The 12,624-nt window shown below is 34.0% G+C and overlaps 1 protein-coding gene across 8 annotated transcripts in view; it reads right to left on the minus strand.

Annotated features, from left to right (window-relative positions):
* Positions 1–227: 227 nt before the first annotated feature.
* Positions 228–12,624, minus strand: part of HFM1 (helicase for meiosis 1) — an 89,472-nt gene continuing 77,075 nt past the window's right edge. For 6 of the 8 annotated variants that reach the window (XM_019661769.1, XM_019661765.1, XM_019661764.1 and 3 more), the window contains 5 exons: positions 5,920–6,165; positions 4,550–4,640; positions 1,571–1,682; positions 1,314–1,474; positions 228–571 (listed from right to left, as the gene is read on the minus strand). In XM_019661769.1, coding sequence (XP_019517314.1) covers positions 502–571; positions 1,314–1,474; positions 1,571–1,682; positions 4,550–4,640; positions 5,920–6,165 — 680 coding nt within the window. In that variant the 3' untranslated portion in view covers positions 228–501. Of the gene's footprint in view, positions 572–1,313; positions 1,475–1,570; positions 1,683–4,549; positions 4,641–5,919; positions 6,166–12,624 lie in introns of those variants that run through there. The other 2 variants (XM_019661763.1, XM_019661768.1) reach the window with 2 other exon arrangements.

A 12,624-nucleotide genomic window follows, 5' to 3' on the forward strand; every position in this document is an offset into this window, starting at 1 on the left:
AGACAATAATCTGTATTGATCAATGTTTAATTTATTGTTGTTTGAAATTATATAACAACAGGCTCAGGTAGTCACTGGATTCTTAAAAATCTTTAGTAAAACAAAACAATATTGGTGAATAATCCATATAATAAATAGATTAACTGACTACCATTATTTTACTTTCATAGAATACCTTTTTTTTTGTTAAAATATAAAAATAAAATTGTAAATTAGTTCTTGTTAAAATCCAAAAAAATCCAATTAATAACCAAATAATTATTTCTAGGTACAATTTAATTATCAGTTTACTGAAACAATGCCACTGTAGAAGTGCTTTTCACAATGTTACAAAATAAATCAGTCCAAATATTTTGTTGCCAAAAAGTTAACAAAACTGATTAAATTCAAGAGAAAAACATCAAAACAATTATGATCTACTCTTTAAAATAGAAAACATGCTGTGTAATTAGGTGTCTTTATACTTTGGCTTATTAATATAAGATACGCTTTTGGTGTTTTTTAGAAAATACCATCAAATATTCCCAGAAAAGACTTCATTTCATCAGCTTTATCTTCAGGATGATACCTACTGGGGGGAAAAAGCAAATGTAAAAATAATTATTATTGTAACACAATTTATTTTAAAGTGTAATAAATACAAAATGGATAAATCTGAAGATAGCTGAAAGGTTAATAGATCAAATGAGCTTCAATATACATGACTTTGTGGGAAGTCTGTGGAGCAGGGAGGAAATTAGACTTCGTAAACTGTAAAAGGTAGGGACCAAATATCTTAGTTATTTCTTTAAACATATTGGAAAATAATGCCATTTAATCAATATGTGAACAGGTCTATAAATTTATTCAAGAGAGAGGGGGAAACTGCTACAGAGTTACCATAAAAATGACCAGCAGTTGGGACACTGATGAGACTTAATCTGACTTTTCTCCCCATCAAACCTGTAGAATTGTGAAAGAACTGGTTGGCTGAAACACAACTTGAACTTTTGAAAAATTAGTTGATCTTATTTGGATTTCTTAAGTGACTTCACACTTTATATATCAACATACTTCATGCAGTTCAATCAGTAAAAAAATCTTTAATACAATATAATGTTTCAATTAATAGTATCAAACATATACGTTCTCAAAATTGAAATATTTGATATTATAAATTATTGTAAGGAGTTTAGCTGACCAGGAGTCTAAAATTTCAATGAATTTAAGTAAATAAAATGTTTAGGTTAAAATGAACCAAGGAAAAGAATACTGACTTTCTCTGTAAAAAGTTTTTATTGGTATACCTTGAAATGTCTTTAAAGAGTTCTTACCTGAAATCAATTTCATTTTTACATTCACTGTTTGTAAAAAAGAAATCCACTTCCTTAGCCAAATTTGAAGAATTTGATCTTTTTTCAGAATGAGTAAAACATATCCTTTCAATCTCTGGTGACAGACTTTGTTGGTTTCTTTGCTGTCCATGTAAATGGACCTATATTTTGAGGTTAAAAAAAAAATCCAACAATCATTGAAAGTTTAATTATTCAGGCAGAATTAAAAAGAGAAACAAACAAGTGCTTCTTCTTACAGTATTTGCATTTCCAGCTTGTTGAGGTAATTTTGTCATGGAGGATGCACCGAACTTGGACATAGCAGAATTTGATAGATAAATATCTAGCTTCTCATGTGATGAAACAAAACTAAAAATAAAAATTAATTATTTGTAAAATATAGCAAATAAGGTAAACAAACCATTCTAATTTAGATCAATAGCGATTCTTTAGGGAATATGATTAAAGTTTATCATATTTATTTATCACTATAAAAATTGATGCTTTTTTCTTAGACTCATGGAGAACTTTGTATTTCCTTTTCTTTAAGCAAAACAACAATTTATATATTATAAATTAGATAAGAGTACTATTTTTAAAAGCTTACGGAAATAATCAGTCAACAATTTTCTTTGAAATTGGGTCTTATGCTTAATTGTCTATCACCTAGCAATCTGTAAATCTTTTTTAAATGCCACTTGCTTAACTTTTTGTCTCCTTTCCCTATTCTGGTCTCACTGTAGAGAGGCATCTCTAGTTATCTTCCTATGTTTAACTATATACTAGAATTCACCTTTCATCTTCTGTATTAAATTAATTCATTACAAAACATTTATTATTTGCTTCCATATGCCAGATATTGTGCTAGGAGTTGAGTATAAAGTGATAAACAAATCCTCAGGGAGTTACAATCTAGTAGAGGAGCAGAGAATGGGTAAACAATAAATATACATAATTATAGATCCTAAAGTGATATGAAGGAAATTAACTGAACAATATTATAGGAAACATCAGTGTGGAGACATAAGCCCACTTCAAAAAGATGGTCGTGAATGCCTCTCTCAGGAGGTGACAATTCAAGCTGACACTAATAGGCTAAAATTTGACAGCCATGCAAGGGGTAATAAGTTGTGAGTAGGGGTAGGGAAGAATCACATATGTTGATGAGATTGAATCTTTTTGCCTTTGATTAATGGCAAGGAATTAAAATAAAAAGGGTGTAAGAGGAAAAGCATGTCTCCTTTCAACCACATATCCTCAGGTCCTGGTGGCGGCAACTTCTGACACCAGTTTCTCGGAGGCTTCTTGATAGCATTCCTTTTTAAACTCACTTATCTCCTGTTGGTTACTTTTAAACTCTGTCAGAATTATCTGTAATTTTTTTAAAGGTGTGGCGCACACAACTGTTCATGTACTTTGTTATCTTCCTACTTCCTACCCAGTTTTTGCTTCTTTACATTCACAGCTTTGTTCCACTTTGATGCTTCTAATCAGTTTATTCTGTATGACTCAGAGTTAGAACCAATGAATGGAAATAATATACATATATATATATATATATATATATATATTTTTTTTTTTTTTTAAAGCTACTGAATGATATGAGAGATCTAAACATGGAACAAGTATTTTGGAGTGAATGAGCTCCTAGTCACTGGAGTTCTCTTGGCAGAGATGGCATGATTACTTGCCAGAGATGTTGGATGGTGATTCAAGGAGCCAGTGGTAGGGAGATTAAATGACATTTAAATTAAGACTCCTTCAGCTCAGGAATTCTCTGAAATCTATTATTCTTTGATGTTGATGATCAGTAAAATGAGTAAACAATAGCAAGCATACCAAATGATACCACAAATTTAATATAGATATTTGTTAACACAGGAGAAAGAAATAATATTTAAGTAAATTGGCCCCTGAATAAAAAGCTGTCAGTATTTCTTTTCTTTGGGAGAGTTTGGCTGTGGCTATAATTTTTCTCCCTTGACTTCTAATGAAGTCCAATATCCAAATGTATTTTGCATTTCTGCAAAAATACTTCATGTTGAACATGTCTAAAATTATTTTCTTTTCCAAATGTCTTATGCACCCTATATTCTCAGATAACATCACCATCTACCCACTTGCCATTTATTCTTCCCTCTTCCTCAACTATTGTATCCTATCAATTGGTAAATCCAATCTGTGTTATCTATGAAATGTTTCAAAACTCCATCTCTACCTCTCAGTTTCCATAACCTCTGCCCTAGTTTAGGCCTCATCATAGATTTCTTAAATTGGCCACTATGCCTCTGGTGGTCCCACCCTCTATAATTCACTCTATGTGTCATAGCATATTATTACATATCATTCTACAAATCACTACAATGATTTTTTTCTGATCAAACTGTTTATCTTGTGCTTAATGATCTTGGATGGTTCCACACTGCCTACTATGGAGGTCAAGAACTAGAGGCCCTTAGGCTACATCCAGCCTACAAACATTATTATTTTTTTTTGGAAGGGGGTATTGTGGATTATATCACATTTAAAAAAATTAGTTGTCAAAATTTAAAAGTCAGGAGATATCACATAAAAATTTAGATTCCTAGCTTTTTTTTTTTGAAAACCAGAATATTTGACAACACTAAACACTCACTTCCTAAACAGCAACAACTTGTTGGAGCTCAGCAATGGTCACTCTCTTTAGATGGGACACTCTACAGTTGGCTTTGGCCCACCAAGTCCTGAAGTCAGTTTGAGTCTGTGACCCCTGACCTACTGGATACAGTACAGGTGTCTAGTTATGGCATTCACAGTCAGACCTCTGCAATCTCAGCCTTAATGCTGTGGCCACATAGACCACACTTAACTGACCCCTCAGCACGGATGCCTTTCTAAGCCTTATCCCTTTACACATGCTTCATCTACTTGGAATGCCTCACTGAACTCCTATTCAGTTTTCAAGTCTTGTGAAAAATGGCGATTCCTGGACTCCGGCCCCAAAGACCATGATTCAGAACATTTAGTGTGGAGCCTGTGAATGTGCATTTTTAATATCACCCCCTCAGTGATTCTGATGCAGGTGGTCTGACAACAGCACTTTGAGAAACATAGCACTAAGATTAAGAGAGTGTAGTTTGGCTAATACCTTACAGTTTCTCTGACATCTTAAGACTTGATGCCCATCTCCAATTATGTGTCAGGAGAATAAAAAGTTTTAAAAAGTTGTATTTTCAAACCCAGATTCTAAAACTTGCCTGTTTGACATTTCTCTTGGGAATTTGCTCTTTGACTCTTGGAGGGGTAGCTTACTTCCCCTGGAACTTGAACTCAAATTGTTTCCAAATCCTATATAAAGAGATAACGTTTTGAAATAAAATGCCAGGAAACAGCTGAATGGAGCTTTTCACAAGTTCTACATGGGCTCTCTCCAACAGATAGAATCTGGTTAAGGAAGGAATGAATAATTCTTCTCGATAATCAAATTTAATTTGCATAGGAAAATAAGGGATCTAAATCATAAAATAAGAGAGAAAAATCACAAAACACGTAGGTTAGCTTATTAGTCATTATGTTAAAAGGTCCCCAAATCACTATTATTTATTTTTAATTCATGTAAATGATTAAGTTGAAGTTCATTCAATATTTCCAATGGTATGCATATAATTAAGTTAATTAAAATTGTTGTACACATGTGGGAAAATGATATTTATTGTGACTGATTTTCACAGTGTCAAAGCTATGCCCTCATAGGATTAGGCTACCTCAAAGGATCAGTACAAATTGCCTCTCAACTTGCAGTTAAGACAGTGACTTTTAATTTTAGGTAGGGTCAAGTAGTTGTCTGGTGATATAGGAAATTGTGCCTATTGACCCAAGTCATAGATTTTCCTGGCCTATTTTGTGACCGTGGTCAAATCCTATTCCTTCTGAAAGGAATATTAGCTCTTTAGGTATTTCTTAGAGCCCTGAAACAATATTTCTACAGGAAAGAGTATCTCCATCTCGCTGTCTTGTCTTACACTTACCAAGATTTTCACTTCTCTGTTTTAATGAAATAGAGTAAATTTGCTACTAACTCAAAGAACTAAGTCTCATTATTTTTGGATTGTATATGATTTAAATATAATATCTAACACAGGAGAAATGAATGAATCATTTTCTATTTATACCTGAAAAGTCAACATTTCTACTAGAAATGAACATTTTATTTTCTTTGCTCACAGATGAATACTTTTAAAAAAGTATTTTTGTCCTTCACAAACATTAGCAGACCATACATGATCTTATAATGGAAAGCTAGATAGTCTGTTTTATGAGGGAAAAGTCAATAAATAATCTGAATTTGAATAGGGTCTTTAACAAGATAGGGGAGCAATAGAATGAAAAAGATCATTTGCTATACCATCATCATGGAATAACCTTAAACTATGTCCTTAGGGGGAGGAAATGCTATTTGTGGAAGGGTCACATTTTCAGTTTTGCTAAAAATTGTAATCTTAACAGTCCAAAGCTAACAAAGCAAGCACATTAAAAAGACAAAGAAAGAAAATAAAGCCTAAAGCTGAACTGAAAAATATTCAAAGAATTTCTCATGAAATTATTTCATGCTAAAATACGATTTTACCTGATGTTTTTGTCTCCTTATTATCAGCTGGAAAGTTACTAGCTTCTATTAAGTTTTCATCATCAAAATCATCCCAAGCTTCATTTCCCAAGTCAAAATTCACATTCAAAACTTCTGAAAATGGCAAGTTGCTTTTACACACGTCTGTCAAATTCTGGCTCCCAGGTGCATTAAGATTTCTGTTAAACAGCATTGTTTGTGGGGCTTTCTCATTTGAAGTTGTAGAATAGTTCCATCTTGAAAAATCTGTCATGTGTATGTATAAAAGAGTATATGTCATAAGCATCATTATCTATTGATATATCAAACACATCTTTCAACTACTAAACAGAGGTCTTGAGTAGCAGTTTTCAAAAACATTTAGGTCAAGCATTATTGAATACTGTGTTCAACCAATTCTATTTACTGAATTTTATATAGATAGATAGATAGATAGATAGACTGAATTTAATTTTAAATGGATTTAGACCAAATTAGTTTTCTCTCTTAGTTCCTATATGAGAATGACCCTACTGTAAGATTGAAGCAAAATAGCTTCTAGAATGGTCTTCCTCCCTCCAGCTCTTCTCCTTACAAATTAATTTTGAATATTTTTATGAAACATATTTGTCCAAAATTTATCTTAATTTTTCTCCTGCTAAAAAGTCCACAGTGTTATCCATTGTTTAAATCCTGGGTATAGAGCCAGACTACCTGGGTGAAAATTCTACCTCTCTCATTTGCTAGTTGTATAATCCTAGACAAGCAATTTAAACTCTGAGTCTAGTTTTCTCCTCTGCAGAATAAGAATGATAATAGTACCTATGACATAAGATTGTTATGGGGACTAAGTACCTTCTCTTGTGCCGTTTTCCATGACAGTGTGCTAATAAATGTTTAATAATTGCTTCTCTAAAAAGGTATGCATATATATATTTTTGCAATGAAAAACATACAAAAAATACGTCATGACTTTTCCGACAACCCAATATATAGTTTATTATATGTATTTATTATATGTAAGGCTACACAGCCTTTACATAATTTACAAATAATAAAATATACAGCTCGCTTAATTGTAAATTCCATATATCTAATTGATTCTCACTGAATGTTTTCATTGAGTTTTGCCAAACTCTTTTATCTGTAGTAAACCTATGGTTGCAATTGACAAATGAATGTAGTTCTCACTACATTCACTGCACTACATTACAAATGAATGTTGTTTGATATTTTTGTTGACTTTAACAAGTAAGATTAAAGTAAAACAACAAAGACTTCACTCGTTCAACCGCTGACTTAGGCAACTTCTTTGCTGAAGTAGATAATAGTTTTCAAATACTAGAAGAATATTCCCTCAGGAGTGTGCGCGTGTGTGTGTATGTGTGTGTGTGTGTGTGTGTGTGTGTGTGTGTACTATTCACAGTATAGTGGCTACAGACACAACACACTGTTAAATTTAATCTTCACTATTAACATTTTCTTCATCACTTTCTTAAGTCTAAACAATAAACAAAACAATAAATCAAGCCCTGATTTGTGTTTTTGTTGATTTCCATGGTACAAATACTCCTATTGCAGTTGATTTCAAGCTACCAACATGATATTACTGAATGCAAAGTTGAGAAGAAATGTATAAGAGCATTCTATAAAATAGTATTTCCACTATATTGATACAAACTAGATGCAAATAAGCTCAAGAACACAGAAAATAAAATGTAGTAGAATAAATAGGAAGTGATTAGTTTCAAATATTTATATCTTTTGTTTTAAAGATATTATTTAATTGAAGTTTATATAATTTAACTTTTAATAGCTGAAAGATTCCCCAAAATTTAATAATAATCTCACACAAGCCAGTACAAACTTGGTTCAATAAACCACTGAATTTCCTTCACTTTAAATATCCTCTACCCTCTCCTCACTTATCTAAATCCTACTTTATCCTTCAACTGTACTTGTAATTCCAGTTTACATTATTCTACTTTTACACATTAATATACATCCACAATATAATATGTACTAAAAATAGCAGTAAGTACAAAGTGCAATGGGAATACAAAAGGAACAGGACCTAACCCTACGATGGAAGTCACAGTAGACAGCTCTAAGATGGCAACGTGGTCAGATGGTAACTGGAATCTGAGCCTGATAGAACTGTGACTGTGGAGCAGGGCATGAAGGAAAGTCGAGATATTCCATGAAGGCAGAACAGCATGTGAAAGGCACAGCAGTGTGAGAGACCAGAGAATGCTGGGAGAACTATATGTTTTCAGGATATCTGGAACACAAAGTAGAAGGAGAAGGTAAGGCCCACTGATACTACACAGGCAGTTAAGTGCCAGATTACGAGTATGTTGAAGTTTGTTTGCCACGTTAAGGAATTCACTTGATTTTTCGCATAGGCAGCAAACAACTAATGAAAATATTTTAGCAAGAGGTTTTAGATGATCATAAATGCCTTTTAGCCTATTAGATCACTTGGAATAGTTATGGATTAGAGGATAATGAGACTGGAAGCAAAGAGAAAAGTATGAAAGCCATTGCAATAAGTGAGAGACTTTGAATGCCTAATCTAGAGTATCAGCAGAAGGAATAGAGAGGAAAGAATAGATATAGAAATGTTGAGGAAGTAAAATACAGAGGACTTGGTGATTAATTACATGTGAAGTAAGATATTTAGGCTGACTCTTTCCTGCCTTTAGCAGCTTGGAAAAGAAGAGGGTTCTTTCACTGAGCTAAGAAAAAAAGAAGAGTTCAGGGGCTGACATTTTAACTTTTAGGTGACTATGTCCAAAAAGGTAATTGTATAGATGGGTCAGGGGCTAGAAAGAAAGATCTAGATGGGAGTATAGATTTAGAAGTCATCCAAATATAGTTAGTAATTAGAGACATGGACTTGGGTGACATTGTCTAAGACGAGTTTATAAAGTGAGAAGAATAAAAAAGCAAAAAAAGAATCTTTTTGCAACATTGACAGAGAAAAACACAAGCAGTTCAAGAAGCAGTAGGAAATCCAATAGAGTTGTTTAATTGAAACCAAAGGAGAGCGTTCCAAAAGGAAGGAAAGAACAGGTGTGTTAAATACTACAGAGGTCAAAGAAAATAAAAATTGAAAAGGGTTCTCTGAATTCAGCACTTAGGAAGTCACTGAATGGCCTGAGCAAAAGCAGTTTCAAAAGGGTGATGGAGAACCCAAATTTTAGTGAATGAAGAGTGATGAGGAAGTAAGGAAGTGAGCGCAGTGAGTATAAATTTCTCTTTCAAGAATTTGTTTTGAGGAGAAAGCAAGGGATAGAGGACATGAGGACTAGTGATTCTGTTTTTCGTCTGCCTGGCATGCTTTCCCTTCTTTTAGTAGGAGTATCTTTTTTGTCCTTTGGGGAAACTGCCTCCACCATTCCATGCAATCCTGGTGAGGATGTCATTCATGATACCCTGGTTTCCCCAGGGCCACCGGGTGGAACATATGACCCAATCCCCGGGCTACAGGAATTGATTAAAGTCTGAATACAAAACTCAAATGAGGCCAGTCAGAATGAACTCTGGTCTGCCAAAGCTAACAGGAAAGACGACATTTTTCTACTGAATCTGCTAAACTGGAAAGATGTGAGTTATGAGCTCACTGCCATGTGAGAAAGCCTGTTTAAAAAATAAAGCCAATTAGCAACCAGCATATCTAAAAACTTGAGAGAAAGCCAAAGGCATAATGTGATCATTTGAGAACCCAGATCTAGCAAGATTAAAGTGAGATGTATATCTGGAATTTTCAGTTTATAAGAGACAATCAGTTTCCTTTTTTGTGTGATGGTCACTTTGAGTAGAATTTCGACATTTAACAATCAAAAATGTCATGATTAACTAGATAGGGACATGGAGCTAAGAAGGAAGAGACTTGAGCATATTTATATGCTGAAAAGAAAGAGACAGTAGGGAGGAGAGCTTGAAAATATGGGAAAGAGGAGAGGGATAAATGGTGTCCTAAAGTCCCAGGGGAGGCAGGATTGGAAAAATTAAGATTACTGGTGGGGAGATAAACCTTGAATAGAATAAAACATGATTCTTCTTTTAAGACAAATATAAAGTTAAGGATGGGGGCAGAGACAGAGATATACAGGGTGGAAAGTTGAAAGAGTTCATATTTTATAGGTTTAATTTTCAATTCTCCACTGATAATTAAAAGTCAATTTCATTTTATAGAAATGGCATTGGATTGGGAATCAAGAGATATGGACTCTATTTCTCACTCTGCCATTAATTAGATATGTGATTTTGGGCAAGTCTAATCTCTCAGAGTCTATATTTGTTTCACTGTAAAATGAGAAATTACACAAAGGTCCCTTACAATTTAAACTTTATGATTTAACATGCTTTCTCATATAATTTCTGACATCTTTTCTTCTTCTTGAAATTGGAATACAGATGATAAAATTACTGTGTTTTTCTAAAAACATTCTCAAGAGCAGTATTTGAATACATTTAAAGTATGTTCTGTCACCAAAGACTAATGTGTAACAAGCAAAACATACCCAATTACTACTACTAATAGTATGAAATACTATGATAAGAACTTTACATATATTATCTCATTTAATCCTAAAAAACTAAAATATAACCAGATGAGGGTATTGAGTTACAATGGGTAAGTATACTGTGGAAGGTTACACAACTACTAAATGGCAGAGCTAAAGTCTGAATCTAGACAGACTGTTTCTAGATCCTGTGAGTTTAACTACTATACTATATATAGCTCCTTCTTTAAAAAAAGATGAAAGATAAAAATAAGGGGTCCATTCAGCAAAACAGGGATATGGTTATCACTGGGGGTTAAAGTATCTAGATGAGACTTTTATATCATAATATAAATTGGATTTGAAATAGTCGGTGGAAAAGAAATAAAAATAGAAAAACTATGTAAAGAAAATATGAAAGTAAGCAGAGAGGAGGATATACTCTGGAGAATGGGAGGGAATAGAGCCTACAGTACAAGGAGTAAGTTAGAGGGGTATAGGTTGAAGGAAGACAAAAATAAGAAGGTTGATAATCTTACACTTTCTATGCATGTTGTAATGATATTCAGGCTTTGAACAAGTTGGATAAATGCTCTGATACCATACGTAAAATTAGGGGACTTTTCTTGGCTACCTAAAGACTATCATGAAGTTATAAGAAATAGTGGGTACTCCAGCCCTTGATTAACTAGGATATTAAATTATAGCTAGAGGAAGCATAAAGTGACAGCTTGAAGGAAAGAATAGCAATAGATACCAAGGCCACACACATGAAATTATTTTCAGAAAACCCCAAGCTTACCATTTCTATTGGGTTGTCGGAAAAGTCATGACGTATTTTGTCTATGTTTTTCAAAGGTCATTTATTTATATAAAGAACAAAGATCAATCAATAATATATTGCCCGTTTTGTTCGATAACTTTTTGCCATCTTTCAGTGAGCTTCATAATTCCTCGTTCATAGAAGGACCTGTCTTTATTTGCGAAAAACTGAACAAGGTGCTGATTTACAGCCTCATCTGAATTGAACGTTATACCACGCAAGAAATTTTGAAGAGAGCAAAACAAGTGAAAGTCTGACGGCGCAAGATCAGGTGAGTATGGTGGGTGTGGCAACACATCCCATCCAAGCTCCAATAATTTTTGATGGGTGATCAAACTTGTGTGTGGTCTTGTGTTGTTGCGATGGAACACAACTCCTTCACAATTAACAAGCTCTGGATGTTTCTGGATGATGGATTCGTTCAAACTGTCCAATTGCCAACAGTACACATTCGAATTGATTGTTTGGTGCCTTGGTAGGAGCTTGAAAAACACGACACCTTTAAAATCCCACCACACTTAGAGCATAACCTTCCTCTGATGAATGTCTGCGTTTGATGTCGTTTGAGGCAAAACATCACGTCGGGACCAAGACGGTTTGCGCACCACATTGTTGTCAACAATCCACTTCTCATCACCAGTTATCAGTCGTTTCAAAAAAGGATCGTTTTCCTCACGTTTAATGAGCATATTGCAGATGTTTATACGCGCCGTCAAATGAACTTCAAATTCATGCGGAACCCAAATATTGAGCCTGCTTATGTATCCCAGCTTCTTCAGATGGTCATGAACGCTTGAATGATGGATGTTCAATGTTTCTGCAAGCTCTCGTTTTGTGTAATGTGGGTTTGATTCAATCAATGCCTTTATTTTGTCATCATCAACCTCGGTGGGCCTCCCTGACCAAGGAGCGTCATTGAGATAAAAATCACCAGCACGAAATTTCGTGAACCATTGTTGTTGGCACTGATGTTCTTGTAGGGCATTGTTACCATAAACTTTATGCACCTTTTCACAAGCTTGACGTGCATTCTTCCCTTTATGGAAGTAAAACAGTAAAATATGGCAAAAATGCACAGTTTGGTCTTCCATCTTCAACTTGTAAAATCTCCAAAACTCAACCAAATCGCTCAATTTTTTTTTAGAATGAAGCTAGAACTGTCAGCTGTCAAATGACATAGCAATAACATAGATGCGAACGACTCTAGTGAAAATGAACTAGTGCCATCTGTCGCAAACATGTATCATGACTTTTCCGACAACCTAATACATAAAGCTACTTGAATAAATAATTCTATGGCCAGGATTATTTCTCACACATTTCAACAGACTGGTTTTCAAAAACATGACCCAGAGAAATAATGCTATTAATCGCAGAATCCAGACTAATGAT

Source organism: Hipposideros armiger, unplaced genomic scaffold (assembly GCF_001890085.2).
Source record: "Hipposideros armiger isolate ML-2016 unplaced genomic scaffold, ASM189008v1 scaffold_361, whole genome shotgun sequence".
NCBI classification, from domain to species: Eukaryota; Metazoa; Chordata; class Mammalia; order Chiroptera; family Hipposideridae; genus Hipposideros; species Hipposideros armiger.